The sequence below is a fragment of the Podarcis raffonei genome, chromosome 7, assembly GCF_027172205.1.
Source record: "Podarcis raffonei isolate rPodRaf1 chromosome 7, rPodRaf1.pri, whole genome shotgun sequence".
NCBI lineage: Eukaryota > Metazoa > Chordata > Lepidosauria > Squamata > Lacertidae > Podarcis > Podarcis raffonei.
In genome coordinates this window covers 68,769,723-68,787,583 of record NC_070608.1, presented here as the reverse complement: position 1 = coordinate 68,787,583, position 17,861 = coordinate 68,769,723, and the positions used below count along the sequence as shown (strand labels likewise).

At 43.9% G+C, this 17,861-nt stretch overlaps 1 protein-coding gene across 1 annotated transcript; it reads left to right on the top strand.

Moving 5' to 3' along the window:
• The first annotated feature begins 7,648 nt into the window (after positions 1-7,648).
• On the top strand, positions 7,649-10,053 carry MC4R (melanocortin 4 receptor). Its single transcript, XM_053397094.1, has one exon. It carries the CDS (start codon positions 8,326-8,328, stop codon positions 9,325-9,327), a length of 1,002 nt encoding a protein of 333 aa, XP_053253069.1. The 5' UTR covers positions 7,649-8,325; the 3' UTR covers positions 9,328-10,053.
• Positions 10,054-17,861: the final 7,808 nt, after the last annotated feature.

Sequence of the window (17,861 nt, the reverse complement as noted above, 5' to 3'; positions counted from 1 at the left end):
AAAGGGGAAGCAATATAGCAAGTTAGCCAGAGAAAGCCCAATTACGAATCTAATGAAAAGCAAGCTACGAAAACCCTCTCTTGAAAGCTGAATTGCTTTAAATAGGGTTACCACATGCTCTCGTTCCCCCAGATCTTATCCAAGCTACGAAATCAAGATGAATATGCTACAATCACCGGTTTCCCAACCCGAACTCCACAGAGCAATTTAACCTTTACCAATCTCCTGTAAACATCTGCCGACTTTAAGAGGATGATTAATTTTAAAAGCCGGCTATTGCCAACACGAAGATAGCTCCCTGAGTGTCAAGTAGAGATTAATATTTTAAAGGGGAAATAAATAAGTGGATAAGGATAAAAAGAACCGTTTCTGGCAGGCGAAAGCTCCAAAGAATTTGTGACACTTAAGGAGTTTACACACAAATCTTGCTCTGGGATTGTTTTAGAAAGCAACCAAGTGTGTTCAGAATATAAGATGTCCTCACTGCCCCTTTTAAGAGATACTTATTTCTGATCACAGAGAAGAATGTATATTATATTGATTGCAAAACTTCTAATTGCAAAACATTGCAAATAAGGGCCCCCGTTCTGCAAACCAATTGTCAATCATATGCATATAATCTGGCTGCATCCCCAATTCTGCCTTCTAGGAATAGAAAGGTCCTTTGCTTCTCTCAATGAAACGTTGGGTTGTTACATTTCAAACCTAAATTAGACCTCCATACAATATTCTCTTTTTTCCAAATTATTTTTATTATTTTTCCAAATTATTGCAGATCAAACCAAATTAATTTAAAATCAGGTCCTGTTGAAACATATGTCCAAAATACACACCCACCCCATGCACGCTGCTTCGTTTCTGATTTAGTGTTCCTCCTTACAGACAGCACCTGTTACGTCTTATAAATATAAAATTCCAGTTCATATTTTAGGCTTAAAAGTCAGAAGGTTGCAGTCTGGAAATGTGCATGTCTTTGGACCAGATGGGTCCCTCTATACTCTACAGTTGTTTCCTGTTTTCATTGGGATTTTAACGATCCTTTGCAAAAAGATCACACCAGTCTTGTAAACTAAGTAACCTCACAACTCCAATTCAGAGAAAACCAGTTGCTGTGGAATCTGAGACAACTAACTCCCCCTCCCCCCAATCCTCAAGGCTGTGGGAATGTTCAGGGAGGCAGGAGAGGATATATTGTTTGTTAATATCCTTCCTAACTTGAGTTTGCAAGTTCCTTTACTTAGCGGAGTTTACATTCCCCTTTTAAATGCACAGCAGATAGCTGGTTGCAAGCTTGTGTAAGCCTCTCACTATTAGATTCCTGGTAAGTTCCCTTATATCCCTCTTAAAATAGTAAACACACGACAATCTTATTTAAAATCAATTCAGTGGTATCTCGGGTTACAATCACATCAGGTTACAGACGCTTCAGGTTACAGACTCTGCTAACCCAGAAATAGTACCTTGGGTTAAGAACTTTGCTTCAGGATGAGAACAGAAATCGTGCGGCGGCAGTGGGAGGCCCCATTAGCTAAAGTGATACCTCAGGTTAAGAACAGTTTCAGGTTAAGAACGGACCTCCAGAACGAATTAAGTTCTTAACCCAAGGTACCACTGTAAAAAGAAGTTTACTCACATCATCAGTTCACAGTTGGATCCCTGAAGGCAGGCTTAGTTACAAAGTTTATACATGTGGATCTATCCCATATGGAGATAATTCCAGTGTCCTCTGTTCTAGCTAAAAAAACCTGCTTCAACGATGGAGGAAGTGAAACTCTGACAAAAGGCCTCCTGTAATGTGCTTTAAATATTCTTATTGCAGGTTTTATAGATGTTTATATAAATATAAACTGTTACCCACCATTCTTGTCTTGAGTCTTTTTGGGTGGGTTGGAAAACTTCTCTAATTCATTCTTTTTTAAAAAAATAATTTTTATTATTTTCCAACACAAATATACAATTATGCCAAATTTTCACAAATTTGATTCTTTTTAGACTTCCTTCGGCTTCTCTGACAATCATCCATAATTCTCAGTTTACGCATTTCTCTGTTTATATTGCCATTAAACTTCCCTCCCACTCCTATTTGTTTTTAACAATATATCTCTGCTTTCATAGTGCTTCTTGAAATCCCACCAGTGTTGTTTGCACATCACATGTTCTTTTCAGATATTCAACAAATTTCCCCCAGTCCTCGATGAACTTTTGGTCTTGAAGATATCTAATTTTCCCAGTTAATCTGTCCAGTTCTGCATAGTCAGTCAGCTTCAGTCTCCAATCTTCTATTGTCGGTAATTCATTCAGGTCCTGTTGATTAAAATCCTGGGTGATTTTTGGAGTGATTCCGATGGTGTTGGGTTTTGGGAGTGATTGCTCCATTTGTGGGGCAGGGCAAAATGCAGGGTTTTCACTGCAAAACGTTTGCCAAAGTTTGGCACCAGTTTGGAACTAATCAGACTTTGTTGAGTTTGGGGACTTTAACTATGAACCCAGTTTGGATATATCAGTTACTCTGTGGAGTGCTGCAAGACACGGGGTTTTCACTGCAAAACTATAGCACCAGTTTGGAGGAGATCCCAGATTTTGGGGTAGTTCATTAAGCTGAGATGTCCACCCCTGCAAAGGAGGCCTAGTGACTACCCCAAGTTCCATTTCAGAGTGTGAACGAGATTGCAACTTCTGCAAATGCAGAACTGAGGTTGAGAAGTTGCTGCTTGCCTATGAGCTTCTAAAGACTTTCCTACCCTGTTTGTAACACTGAAGCAAAATATGGACCCCATCCCGGTCTTATCTTGGACCTTTAAGTGCAGATCTGTGAGTGTTTCTTTTTTATCCTGGCCATTTCAGACTTTACAAGGATTGAAAAAGTCTGCAGTTGAAAGGGAAAAGGTCTGGGACAACACTGGGCTGGGGAGACAGGCCAGTCCAGATCCATATTTTGCTCTGAAGAAGAGTTTGGATTTGATATCCTGCTTTATCACTGCCCGAAGGAGTCTCAAAGCGGCTAACATTCTCCTTTCCCTTCCTCCCCCACAACAAACACTCTGTGAGGTGAGTGGGGCTGAGAGACTTCAGAGAAGCGTGACTAGCCCAAGGTCACCCAGCAGCTGCATGTGGAGGAGCAGGGAAGCAAACCCGGTTCACCAGATTACGAGTCTACCACTCTTCAACCACTACTCCACACTGGCTCTCTGCTGTGGACAAGCCCTTTTAGGCCATGAAAAAAGATCGAAACAGCTTGGGCCTCTGTGGTGCAATGGACCAGTGCGGCCGTCAATTAACCAGAAGATTGTCAGTTTGAGCCCATCCAGAGATGACTGTGGGCAGGATTCCTGAATTGCAGGGGGTTGGCCTTGATGACCCTCTGGGTCCCTTCCAACTTTGTGATTCTATGGAATACCAGCTATTATATACATACAACAATCTATTGTACAATTTGTTGATTCTGTGAGCAGATTTGACAGGACGAAGAGGTGACATTTGGTGACCTTGACATTTTACTGCCATTCTCTCGTTCCTTATAAGCATAGATTGTAGAAAGTTATGTAATGCAAAAGAACAAAATAGAAAAAAGGCCACACATTCAGTTTATTTTGCTCATTCTTATGAAGAGCGGCTGAAATAATTGCATGCATTTGATGCGGTGTATCCTTTTTGTTTCTTTTTTCACATCTGCTTCGTTTGTTAGGTGATAGGCAGGCTGAAATTAACAGTCAAGGTGAAAAATAAAACAGCTTTGAACACAGATGAATTAGAAAAACAACTAAAAAACTGGATTCCAGGGAACAAAAACATGCCTTCCGCAAAAGTAAATCAAGCAGGAATGGTACATCTTTACGAATATTCTCTCCAAATGTGAACATATGATTTTACACTTGTCCCTCTCTTTTTTCTACATGCAGCTATTTACCAGTTTTAATAATGTATGTCTGCAAGAAGCAGGTGCCTTGGCCAAAAGGCAAAAATAAAGGCAAGCTTGCGTACGTTGCAAAGGGTTTTAAGCTCTATTATCAGGCAAAGGTGAATGAGAAAGGTTTGTATATTCTATGCCAGCGGTGAGCAAACTTTTTCAGCAGGGGTCCAGTCCGCTGTCCCTCAGATCTTGTGGGGGGCCGGACTATATTGGGGGGGGGGGAATGAACGAATTCCTATGCCCCACAGATAACCCAGAGATGCATTTTAAATAAAAGGACATATTCTACTCATGTAAAAATACTCTGATTCCCGGACCACCCGCGGGCCGGATTTAGAAGGCGATTGGGCTGGATCCAGCCCCCCGGCCTTAGTTTGCCTACCCATGTTATATGCTAAAAACAAAATCCCAATTCTGCCCAAAGCTGCTCCTTAAGGTCTAGAGCAGTGATGGGAAATCTGTAGCCCTCTGGAAATTGTATGACTCCACCATTCATAAGCAAGAAGAATGAATGGTTGCCAAATAGATCTGGCAAGAGGCCAAACTTGAGAAAAGATCTTGTTTTCAGCTATGTGCTGAAAGAGCTCCAGAGTGGAATTTTAATGGCGGGGACTGGACATGTACTCTGTGGGTTATTTATGGTCGCAGCCCGTATACTAGTTGTGGAACAGTGGAAGGTATGGAATGTGACCTTGTACCATCCAGATAAACACTGCAAAGAACTGAACAATGGAAGATAGTACTTAATCCTCCCAGCACACCAGGTCTGAAACAACAAATGTATATGAAGGACTACACACATGTAATGGATTTTATACTTATAAGATGTAACAGAGGTGCTGTTTGTAAGGAGGAAAATGCGGTCAGCTGCAAGAATAATGTAATGAAGATTGACGGATGACAACTGAACGCTAAATAAGAAATGATGCAGCTATCGGAGGAAACAATCGGCATATGTTTGCAACAGGAGCAGGGAACCTGATTTTTAGGAAATTGTATTCAATTAAAGCAATTTGGTTGGATTTGTACTAATTTGGAAAATTAATAAAAATAATTGGAAAAACACAAAGTAAAAGCTGAGGCTGCTAAAATAGGGCCGCCATATGTCCGGGATTTCAAAGGCAGAATTGACGTCCAGAGAGCAATTCCGAAAGCTGGTACCTTGTCTTGGTTCTTGGGCAAAAAGCTCAACAATTTTAATGGTTTCCTGGTTTTTACTTTTTGAAATACGGCAACCTTAGCCGAACAGATTCTGGAGTTGGGGTATTGTTTAGGGGGTTAACTGTTTTTAAGACGTGAGGTTTGTTGTTGTTTTTGTTTTGCTGTTGTTTTTTATTGAGGGAGGGGAGATGTGTCTGGGAGCAGAGGAACTGGGGAGAGCAGGAGGGGCCAATCACAGTGGTTCAGGGTCGGAGGAGGTATGGGGAAGTGGGGCAGGCTGGGTAAAGGCCATTAGAGACTGTCTCGTGGGCCAGCCCCTCCTCCTACCTGGGGAATTGAGGTTGCCCTTGTGGGATGTAAGAATCAGGTGCAGTCAAACACAACATTGCTAGAGTAGACATGAAGGTTGTCTCAGTCCTCCAGCCGAAACTTCCTATGTGTAACTTGAGATGGGCGTGGCCTCTCCTGAAGTAATGATCCAGAACCACAGGCTGGCAACCATCTTATCTCTCTTGTCTCTATTGATGCCATCTTAACAACAGCACTACTAAGATGCACCCTTGGCTCCAGGCCAAGAGAAGAAAAGGGGGGCTTTCTCCCATAAGGAGATGAAGGTAAAGGGACCCCTGACCATTAGGTCCAGTTGTGACCAACTCTGGGGTTGCGGCACTCATCTCGGTTTATTGGTCGAGGGAGCCGGCGTACAGCTTCCGGGTCATGTGGGCAGCATGACTAAGCTGCTTCTGGTGAACCAGAGCAGCACATGGAAACACCGTTTGCCTTCCCACCAGAGCGGTACCTATTTATCTACTTGCACTTTGACATGCTTTCGAACTGCTAGGTTGGCAGGAGCAGGGACTGAACAACGGGAGCTCACCCCATCGCGGGGATTCGAACCGCTGACCTTCTGATCGGCAAGTCCTAAGCTCTGTGGTTTAACCCACAGCGCCACCCGCGTCCCATAAGGAGATAGTCAATAGTCACCACATTTAAACTATGTTCTAACCTTTTAAGTCTGCCTTCTGGGAACCTTTGTGAGAACAGATGATTACTTGTGAGTAAATGTTTTATACTTTACGGAAGACTGTGTAGTGTCTTATTTTAGGAGGGATTAAACAGGGAAAATACCAGGAAATATTTACAAAGACTCTAATGAGTCTGAGCAAGCTATCTGCTGTGTGTGTGTGTGTGTGTGTGTGTGTGTGTGTGTGTGTTTAAAAAAGGGGAATGTTAACTCTGCTGCTTTTCTTGAACTTGTAAAGACAAGTTGGGATAGGATATCTTAGACAATATATCCTCCCCCGCATCCCTAAAATTTCCCACAGCCCTATCAGCCAGCCCTCGGGTCTGCGGTTGCTGTTGCTGAATGCTAGGTCGACTGAGTAAGACCTCCATCATCCATGATCTGACTGTGGATGAGGAGGCCAGTCTGGTCTGTATCACTGAGTGGGTGAGCAGGGTGGAGTTGGTCTGACCCAGTTGTGCCCACTTGGGTACTCGGTGCAGCATCAGGCCAGACTTGGAGGTCAGGGAGGGGGTGTTGCTGTGGTCTAAAGAGATTCCCCTCTCTTCTCTCCTCAGGCTCTCTGTCCAGGTGTGTTCGACAGGAATCCACAGCGTCTGTTCCTAGCACCGGACAAATGGGAGATTCTGCTGGTTTACATCCTGACTTGCTGCCCGGCGGTCTCCCTGCCTGAGCTGACAGAGCTGGTCTCAGCGGCGGTGTTGAGGACTCCCAGACTGCTGGTTCTGGGTGACTTCAACATCCATGCCAAGGCGACTGGCTCTGGGGTGGCTCAGGGCTTTAGGGCTGCCATGACAACCATGGGGCTGTTCCAATATGTTATTGGCCCAAAGCATGTAGCAAGCCACACACTGGATCTTGTTTTCTCAACTGGGCAGGAAGAAGGTGATCTCAACGTGGGGGATCCTGACATCAGGCCCTTGTCATGGTCAGATCACTTCCTGTTGAGACATTTCCCATCATCCTTAACCATTGTCCATGCTGGCTTGGGCTGATGGGAGTCCCATAACAACTGGGGGAAGCCCAGCCTCTGTGGTATAGAATACAACTATTTTCTACATTTCACTTGACCATAATGCAGTTCACTTATTTCAAACATCATGATTCCAGTTCCTTCCCCCCCCCCAAGGTGCTATTATGTCCCAAGGCAAAAGGAGAAGAAGAAAAAGAAAAGCATTAAGGGCATCTCTACAGCTCCTACTTAAACGGTTTGTCATTCCCACTCTTCAGAGAACCATGGCGGACTGTCAGCGAGTGAACAGAGCTATATAGCATATTTGAAAAGAGGTACTTGAATCCAGCACAATTGAACTAACTCTGGGAACATTGGTGGAGGGGGGGAATCAAAGGCTGATGTATTCCGGAGTCATTACTTCTTGCACTAAAACCTTTGTCTGACCCTGGCATTCCTAATCAAAACAAAGTAAATTCAAACAGAACAGCAGCATCATTGAATAATCATAATACAAAGCCCTAACTTGTAACATCATGTATATTTTTAGAATTTAATTTCCACATCCCATGGAGAATGATGCTGATACTGTTATAAAATCTAAGGCAGCAAATTAATTTTGCTGTGCTTCTCTGGCGTCTCCCGTAGCTTTGGGGAGCAGCGCAACATCAGAAGCTGTTTTGCCGAGCTGTGTAAAATCCTGAAATGTATTCAGCATGTCCAGCCTGCACACATCCCTTTCTCTCTATTGGCTGATCAGTAAATCGGAGGAGGGGCATGTCTCTTACTACCTTTCCCCCCCAATACAGTATAAGAAGCAGTAGCAGCAGGCAGGCAGGCATTGCACAGAAGGCTGAGTAGTAGTTATGGTTTTCAATGATGTATCTCTCTCTCTCAGTAGCAGGGACTAGTGCACTCTAGCCTCGTGCTTTTACAGAGAACAACAGAAAAGTAATTCTTGACGCTCCCGGCTTCCTTGAGAGGGAGGGAGCATTCAGCTACATCATTCCCAGCGGGTACAACAGGCGATTGCAGAGTTGGATAAGCCAGCAATAATTGCAAAACACTGCAGCTTTACCTTGTCTATCAGAGTCTGGTTTCCTGCTGCTGTACACCATCCCACTCTTTGGAAACGGCATTCGACCAGTTCTGCAGCTCCCCAGCCAGTGAAAAACCCCAAAGAACTATTCAAAGAGGGGAAACCACTGACAGGTGGATTTCATTACCAAGCAGCAAACTGGCAAGCCACCACCTGATTTGGGACCAGCGCTTTGTGTGATGAACTTCACACAGCACTATGGAGTTCACGAACCTCTCGGCTTGTGGAATCGCAGCTACGGACTACGTGGCGGAGGAGGCACGAATCGATCCCTGGGGAAGGCTTACTCTTCAGAAGGCTGCTACGAGCAACTTTTCGTCTCGCCCGAAGTGTTCGTCATGCTTGGCTTTGTCAGCTTGCTGGAGAACGTGCTGGTGATTGTGGCCATCGCCAAGAACAAGAACTTGCATTCGCCGATGTATTTCTTCATCTGCAGCTTGGCGGTGGCCGACATGCTGGTGAGCGTCTCCAACGGGTCAGAGACCATCGTCATCACCCTGCTGAACAACACCGACGCGGACGCACAAGGCTTCACCGTCAGCATCGACAACATCATTGACTCGGTCATCTGCAGCTCTTTGCTGGCCTCTATCTGCAGCCTGCTCTCCATTGCTGTGGACAGGTATTTCACCATCTTCTACGCTCTCCAGTATCACAACATCATGACTGTGAAGCGTGTGTTCATCATCATCACCTGCATCTGGGCTGCTTGCACCATCTCGGGCATTCTGTTCATCATTTACTCCGACAGCAGCGCTGTCATCATTTGCCTCATCACCATGTTCTTCACCATGCTGGTCCTCATGGCATCTCTCTACATCCACATGTTCCTGCTGGCCCGGCTGCACATTAAGAAGATTGCCATTCTCCCCGGCAGCGGCCCGATACGCCAGGGCGCCAATATGAAGGGGGCCATCACCCTGACCATCTTGATTGGCGTGTTTGTTGTGTGCTGGGCTCCGCTCTTCCTTCACTTGCTCTTCTACATCTCCTGCCCTCACAACCCTTACTGCATCTGCTTCATGTCCCACTTTAACCTGTACCTCATCCTGATCATGTGCAACTCCATTATCGACCCTCTTATCTACGCATTCCGGAGTCAAGAGCTGAGGAAAACCTTCAAGGAGATCATGTGCTGCTGCAGCTTGCGAGAGCTCTGCGATTTCTCTGGCAAATACTGAGTAGATGTGGCTCCGCTACCACACAGACACACACTTGCCACTTTTAAGGCTGTCTTGGCTACATCCATAACAACGAACCTCTTCCTCCTGCAGTTATTAGTTGCATCTTTCCTCCTTCTCGCTTGTCATGCTTCAAGTGCAATTATTTCAATTCAAAGCAGTGGTGGTGATTGGAAATGTTCCGACAGACTGCAATTAAAGGAACAATGTCAACTTATTTTTGAAACTGCCAGACATCAATAAATCGATGCTGAGGATTGCAAAGAAACACTTGCCTTATAAATGCACGTAACTGTGCAGATATAAAATGCACACAGCCGTGTTCTTAGACTTGCTCCATTACACTGCATTTGTTTAAGAGCTGGTTTAATGCCTCACACCCATGTTGCTAATTTTAATTAAATACTAGTGGGCGTTGTTACAGGGCTCTGTTTTTATTCCACACTGAGCTCAAATGTATATTAAAGAGGCATCATTTAATGGCATCAGTCTAGCTAAAGTTAGATAGAACTAGCAACCATTGGGTTCACTGAAATTGGATTTTTTTGGAGGGGACTGTAAATTCTGCTGTATATGGTGTTATGAACAATGTTTTGTTTCCCTGAAAGTGTTCATATTGGATTGTGACAATAAGAAATGTTGTTTGTATTTATTTACTTGCTTGATTTACTTAAACATGTTTGCTCAAGGTAAAATACAGAATTAAAGCACACCTTAAACACAGAATCGAGCAATTAAAGTCACAAAGCTTAAAATGTATGTTGTCAGACGCCCTGTGATTGTTGAATGAAGGGTGGTATATAAATTTAACAAACAAACAAACAAATCATTTAAAAGCACGTTTAAAATTACATAAATAAAGGAAGGGATGAAAGCACTCTGCATTAAATGTTGGATCAGGTTAGCTCCAAACTAGATGTTTAGCAGCAGTCCTAAGGGGTCAGATCTGGCCTCCGAGGAAAACATTGCTCACTGCAGCTGCCACATTGTTGGAAGGGTGCTGGAGGAAAAGCGAGCAAAGACTTTGAGTGAAAAGACCAAGAGGAAGGAAGGGACTTTGCCCTTTGCAACTGTGCAGCAGCCTAGAGACATTGTGGAGAGCACCCATCCTGTACCCTCTCCCCAGAACCCACTTTGTCACGGCACAAACATCCTGACACTGGTGATGCTCCAGGCTAGCCCCTGTGGTTCTGGTACACCTGCATGTGATGACTGAAGGGGACAGGTGGACACACAGACCTGAGAGATGGTATGTTACTCTACGTCTCAGGTGCCAAAACCTCCCGGCACGGCCCTGCAAAGGACATAAGCGGGGGGGGGGGGGCTTGTAGCACTCCTGGTCAAGGCTTAAAAGTCCTAGGTCCTTTTTAGTACTCCAAGAGGCCTGAGCGTTTAGCGGCCCTTCCTTGTCACTATGCTGCCAAGGGGAGTAAAGGAAATGTAGTGTCTACAAAACTGGGCAGATCCAATGTAAAAACAACTCTGAAAGTGTATACAGTCGTACCTTAGATCCCAGACGCCTTGCGAGTCGAAGGTTTTGCCCCCCGAACGCCACAAACCTGGAAATGGGTGTTCCAGTTTGTGAACGTTCTTTGGAACCTGAACGTCCGACGAGACTTCCACGGCTTCCGATTGGCTGCGGGAGCTTCCTGCAGGAAGCCGTGCCTTGGTTTCCGAATGTTTTGGAAGTTGAACGGACTTCCAGAACGGATTCCATTCGACTTCTGAGGTACCACTGTACTCGATTCTGACCAAAGTAAGCCTCCTGAGGTACATTTTGCTCTAGGAAGCTTGGTTTGGCCAAAATCGAGTACAGTGGTACCTCAGGTTAGCTAAAGTGGTACCTCAGGTTAAGAACAGTTTCAGGTTAAGAACAGACCTCCAGAACGAATTAAGTTCTTAACCCGAGGTACCACTGTATACACTTGTAGAGCTAATGCTAAACACATTACTTCTGGTAAATGAGCCACTATAGCCACAAGAGGGCCATGAAAACTTGTGTCCCAGGTTTTTTAGATTTGTCTACCCATGTACTGTCTGAAACCCAAGGGGTGCATGGGTTGCCAGATGTGAAATATATTGGCTATTTTTCAGCTTTTCTGCGTCACTAATCCTGAGCCCTTTATTTCCCCATCACAATAATTTCTGCAATGGTGTTCTTTTTCTGCCTTTCACAAATTTTGACGCCTATAAAATAAAATGCTTTATGACCAATTAAAGCTGGAATTAACATGCCTGTAAGTGGTTGAAGGAACATGCACTGTAATGAGCACCACAATTATTTCCAAAGCAAGCGTCTAGCCCTGGAAAAGTACAAGGAGTGTTCCCATTATATCTATAAAAGAACATTTTGGATCCCCCAAACTATGACTCAGCTAAGCTGGGTCACCGTGATACGATGCCTTTAATTACAGGGTATCTGAGATAGTTTCAGCTGCGACAATGTGACAGACACATATTTTCTGAACTCACACAAAGAATGAAAAGCAAGATTTGAGGTTTTCGTCATTCCCTCCCCTCCTTTGATTTATGCTTTGTTCAACTATGACAATTCACTCAGCAACCAAGTGCTCTTTGTGACGTGGCACAGACATTGATACAAAAGAGCCTTATTTTGAAGCAAGTGCAACTGCCGCTCAGAAAGTGTGTTTGAGCATTATCTCATCTGGAGGTTTCAGGAATGAGAGGGAAAAATCAAGGCTGCAATCCTAACCCCAGATCTGGGCTGTCAGAGCAGGTTAGGAGCCAACAGACACCCTTGTATTGCCAGCCCAGATATGGCCAGTAGGTTATGCTTCCTGGTTTCAACGTTTATTATAGCTATAAATCTTTATATATTTATCCAAATAATGAGGGCCTCATCATATAGCTAACTTACAATGAGGAACTGGTGCTAGATGCTGCTATATATTTGTCAATATAATTAGAACTATATATGATAAGGGCTGGGTGATCACTTTGTTACTTAATGAGAATTTGGCCTGTCTAGTTTGACAAGTTAACATGCCCTAGATGTGAACTCAGTGCCGGATTTACATATAAGCTAAACAAGCTATAGCTTAGGGCTCCACTCTCTTGGGGACCCCAAAAAAATTCAAAGGAAAAAAAACCCCAGATGTACATTTCCAAAATATAAGATAAAAAACAAATAAAATAAAACCTACATACAGCAACAGTGTTTTGTGTTGTGTAGGCTCCTATGATGTAAGTAATGGGCCCCGCCTGCTATATAAAGGGCCCCATTACCTTCAGTAGCTTAGGGCCTCGTCAAACCTAAATCCAGCCCTGTGTGAACTGTACTTGGCTCAACTTGAGGGACAGCTGATGTCATGAACCCTAACTGATCAGAGATAAGGCCGGCACGTGCGTTCACTCCCAATTAGGGAGGAAGGTTCACATAATGTAGAACACCTGCATAACCTGGCATCACGCCCTTGCGAGGGCTATATAAGCTCCTAGCTTCAGAAGCGGAGTCGAGTCTTCATGTTTGAGTTCTACCAGTAAGCATTGGACGCTGGTCCCATCAATGAGGGAAGGCTCTGCTGCTCCTGGGGACTCCGCTGCAGTAGAAACTGTGGACTTCACCTTTGCAATTATCTCCCTAATACCCTTTTGATCTTGTATCTTAAGTGCCACTTGTTAGTATGATATATAACTGCTAGACTGCTTCTTCTATCTTATTGTCTAAATATACCTGAAGGAGCGTCTCCACCTCCATCATTCAGCCTGGACACTGAGGTCCAGCTCCGAGGGCCTTCTGGCGGTTCCCTCACTGTGAAAAGTGAGGTTGCAGGGAACCAGGCAGAGGCCTTCTCGGTAGTGGCACCCGCCCTGTGGAATGCCCTCCCATCAGATGTCAAGGAAATAAACAACTATCTGACTTTTAGAAGACATCTGAAGGCAGCCCTGTTTAGGGAAGTTTTTATTGTTTGATTCTGTTTTTAATCTGTTGGGAGCCACCCAGTGTGGCTGGGGAAACCCAGCCAGATGGGAGGGGGTATAAATAATATATTATTATTATTATTATTGTCAGTCAATAAGCCATTTTCTTCTTCAGCTAACCGTCTGCTAATCCTCCATCTGCTGAGATCCAAAAGAACTCCTTGCTTGCTCTAACTACTAGGCAGCATAGCAAGACAAGCCCCATCCAGCAATCCTTGCAAATGCCCCTGTTTGTGAGGCCTGCTCGCGAGCTCTTGGTCACAAACTCCCAAAAGCTGCAATATCATGGCACTAGATCTGGATCTGTCCATTTTGGTCCTCTCCGTTTCTCATTTTTCCAATCATCCATTCAGTTCTCCACATTTTGCAGCCATTTGCATTTTTTAAAAAATCCTCATATGCTAATTGTCATTTTAGCATGAATTTCTCCTAATAAACACATTTTTATATGCAGTTGTGACTAATGAACATTTTTTTTGAAAGGCAGTGTCTTTAAAATGTTATATTCACTAATAGCTTCATTTTTATGCACAATTTTCAAAGGTAGAATAAATGCAAGCGTCAAAGGATAGCTTTGTTCCTGTTCACGTATCGTTTCGTAAAAAGAGCAAATTTGATAGATTTAGTTTTTACTGTGTACTGAACTGATTGTCTCCTCCATTGCTACATGGCACTCATTACTCTTACTAAACATTAGAGGGAGAGAAAGTGGAACTGGACGTGGGTTTGCTATTTTCAGTGTTGACTTGTTATCTGCATCACATCTTGCTCTGCCCTTAGAAACTGAACAGTGCTGGAGATCTCTTGCTCGGGGAAAAACAAATAAGACACTTACAGCATGCACACAATGCCTTGGGCAAACATAAAGTTGACTACAGGCTTTAAATGTTTGTCTTTGGTGCTATGATGTGCCCCAGCACCTCTTCTGGAAGCTAGTAGAGCAAAAACCATTTTAATTACATTCTTGAACAAGCCAACCACAGGGGCAGCACCTTGGACAGGGGCAGCAGAACAGTTACAGTTGCATAAATCAGCTAAGAATGAATTGTCCTTCCATACAGGTTAGAGCCTTTTAAAATGTCCCCCCTACCCCCATGATGTACAGAAAACATATTATCAAGGATAGGGCAAAATGGGAGTATATGAATCCTGATAGTTGTGGAGCATGGTTTTTAATCTGTGTTTTGTTTGGATTATATTTCTAATTAAAATACGCTTGGAAGAAACAATTGTCACATTACACAAGGTTATTCCGCATCCACAGGGATTGTTTCCTCATCTCCTCCTAGATAAAAAAACCATGAAAGGAGTAGCATAACAAGCACTGCAGAGTGTCAAATACTTAATGGGATGACTCCATTTCCCCCCCAAGAAGGGGGGCGGAAAGAGAAAATGTAAACAATATATTATTTTCTGGAAACGATTCTGATTGTTTATGTCAATTTTAATCTCCAGCTTTGTTAATATAATGGCTTTTGTGGTTCATCTTATCTGGCTTCCAGCTTAGTTGCCAGAGTCCTCTGAGATGAAGTTGGAGAAATTCCATAGTCTGGTTATTTGTATTTAATCCCTGCAGTTTTTCTCACTCTCCCTAGTCTAAGGGCTTGCATAAGATGAATCCTCTGTGGAAAGAATCCACTGTAATTAAATTAACACCCTTCTGGATGAAATATCCCCTTCCCTCTTTGTTTTGAAGAGTTCCAGATTCAGCTAAGTTAACCTGATCCATTGCTTTACATTCTGCCCTCTATTTATGCAAGTAATTTTGCTGTTGATTCTATGCAGTTCACCACCATGACATGGTGATATCTAGACATTTTTGCAAACAAACAAATGGGATTAATTGTTCTTTAGGTTTCAAAGTTAAGCCTTCCCTTTTTTGCCCCACTGCTGCCTCATGGATCCAATAATCTATTTAAAATTCGGATTAATATTATCAACATTTCTTTTCGACAGCAGAGAGATATATATATTTGTTCCAGAACTGGAAAACCATGGATGTTTCTGGCTACCAGTATAATTTCATTTAACATTTATAACAGATTCAAAAATATGATAGATTCAATGGACAATTCCACATGGAAGCTGCCTGTACAATGAACCTTTCTGTTGGAGGTTGATGCCCTGTTTCTGAAGGTAAGCAGCTTTTGAATGGAAAACTATCCCCTTAGACATACAGCAGGTTGCAAATATTCAGATGTGATTCAATGAACAACTCTGCATGGAAAATTCCAAGGACAGACTGGAATCAGACCATTTTCTGCAGGTAAATCAATTCCTCAATCTTTAATCTCCAAAGAGCATTGGTGTGATTAATTTATCTAACTACACAAGTGCACTGTTTCGCTGCTATTTCTTTTTAATTCAATGAGGATCCTAAACAACGGAACACCCTGTCCAACAGCTACCAACCCTAGGGCAATGAGTATTGTCAGAAGATTTCCCGTAAAGTTACCATCTGAGGCAAGCGAAGGTCACTAGAGCCAACCTCAAGATGCTGAGGATGAAGGAACCTCAGTTCAAACGGTCACAAGATCTGTTGCTAGGCAACAGCCGTTAATGCTATGGAATGCATGGCCATCATGCCAAGGTTCTAGGAGAGTCAGTGTGGCCTAGTTGTTAGAACAATGTTAATTCCATGCAATTCAAGGGTGGTGGTATATATATTCTTTTAAATGTACCATTTATTATTTATTTATTATTATTATTATTATTATTATTATTATTATTATTATTATTATCCTGCTTTCCAGACAGATGTTATCTCCTAAAGCATCTGATTATTATTTTTAAAGGTGAGACAAGTCCTGTCCTCAGGTATGGAAACTCAAAAAGGCAAGACACGCAATGCAAGGGATGTGGAGGAACAAGACACACTTCGCAATGCCCAAAGGAAAAGCTTGAGATATGTCCACAGGCAAGTCCTGTCCTGCTGGGACCAAGCAGACCTTCCCCACCCACAGCTGTACTTAGACAGAGATGCAGCAACTGACCCTGTAGCCCTTTGTGCCCAACTTCAGGGGGGCTGTGGGGCTCAAGCCCCTCTCAGATCCCCCTGGGGGGCTTCTCTGGGCCCCACAGGCTGCAGGCAGTGCCAGGCAAATGCACAAGCTCACCTGAGGGGCTCAGTTGCAACCACGTTATACTATAGGTTCCAGGATTGTGTGTGTGTGTATTTATTGAGCCTGCCTCAATGGGCCCATTGCCCTCACAAAGGGTCTCCCTTCTGAGCCCTGAGGGAAGAGAGGTGGGTTCCAGCAAGACCCAAGGCAGTGATTCGGCTTCAAGGCTTCATTGACGCCTCTGGAGCAGACTGAGGAATACACTCTTTCAGATAGCTTGCACCTGAGCTGTGTAGACAGCAGCCTAAAAGTACCTTGTTGGCTCAGTCCAGAGGCTGGTCCTCCCTTCTGTTTTCACCGTGATCTGACTAGATGCCTAGGAGTAGCCTGCAAGCAAGACCCGGGTGCCACAACCTTCTTCCCAGCTATGAGCTCTTGAGTGCAGCCGAAAACAAGGCTTGCCATTGGCACCTCTCAGCAGATCCAGGCCAACTGCAAGGAAACACTGTACTATACCCAACGCTGTTCTCTAGATCACTTACGTGCTTCGATACCTGATTGTCCCTTGGACACCTTGCAGGGTGGGCCTGGAAGGGGCAGCCTGAAGGCTTTGACATCCCTGCATGGTTGCAATGATTCCCTTCAAGAACTCACACTTTCCTGCATCTTCTGCAGGAGGTCAGAAAGATCTTGCAGAGCAAGACCAGCTTCTTCTGACTCGTCATTGTCACAATGATGGCCGTCAGTTCAGCACTCAGCTTCTCCTCGCTGAAGCCTTCGGGAGCAACATCAGCTGCATCCGACACTGTAGAGTGTGTGGTTGGGATGCTGAGGGGAGAGAGGAATGGCACTTTTGTTTTTTTAAAAAAAGGTTTGTTATAAGCAGCAGCTTCTCTGCAAGAAAAGTTTGACGTGTCACGTGGCCTAATTGTTTTGATTATTTTAAGGATTTTATACCATTCTGTTTGTTTACAGTATTCATTGCCCACTTCTCATTGAATAGTAGAACTGAAACAGGGCAGCTTGTGTCAGAAGGGAAATGGCTGCCTTCTCACACCCACGGTTGTGATCCCTCAATTCTCTGGACTTCCTCAGCAGCTTCTTTTGCCTCCCTTCCTACAGAGACTCCAAGCTCCACCACCATAAGCGGGCCTTTGAAAGCAAAAGGAAGATTTCAGAGATTTTGTCTTCATTGAAGTCAATACCCTGTTCATGAGAAAATAGAGCAAAGGAACAGGAAGTTCAGAGACTGGGGAACGGGTGAGGCCCTCAGGCAGGGATGTCATATTTGGAAAGCAGATTTCTCTGACGTATTTCTAGATATGCTGATATGTACACTGGGATATGATATGTAAGCCCAGAGAGGCTTACATGAAATCAAAAGCAAGATACTCCCTATTCGCAGTCTTATATTGTAATAAAAAAGCTAACAAACAGAAATACAACACGAGGAAAGAAGGCAAGGAGGGCTGAGGAAAAGAAAACTCTCCCACTGAGGCAGCCTAATGAAATGGCTGCTGCCAGATGACA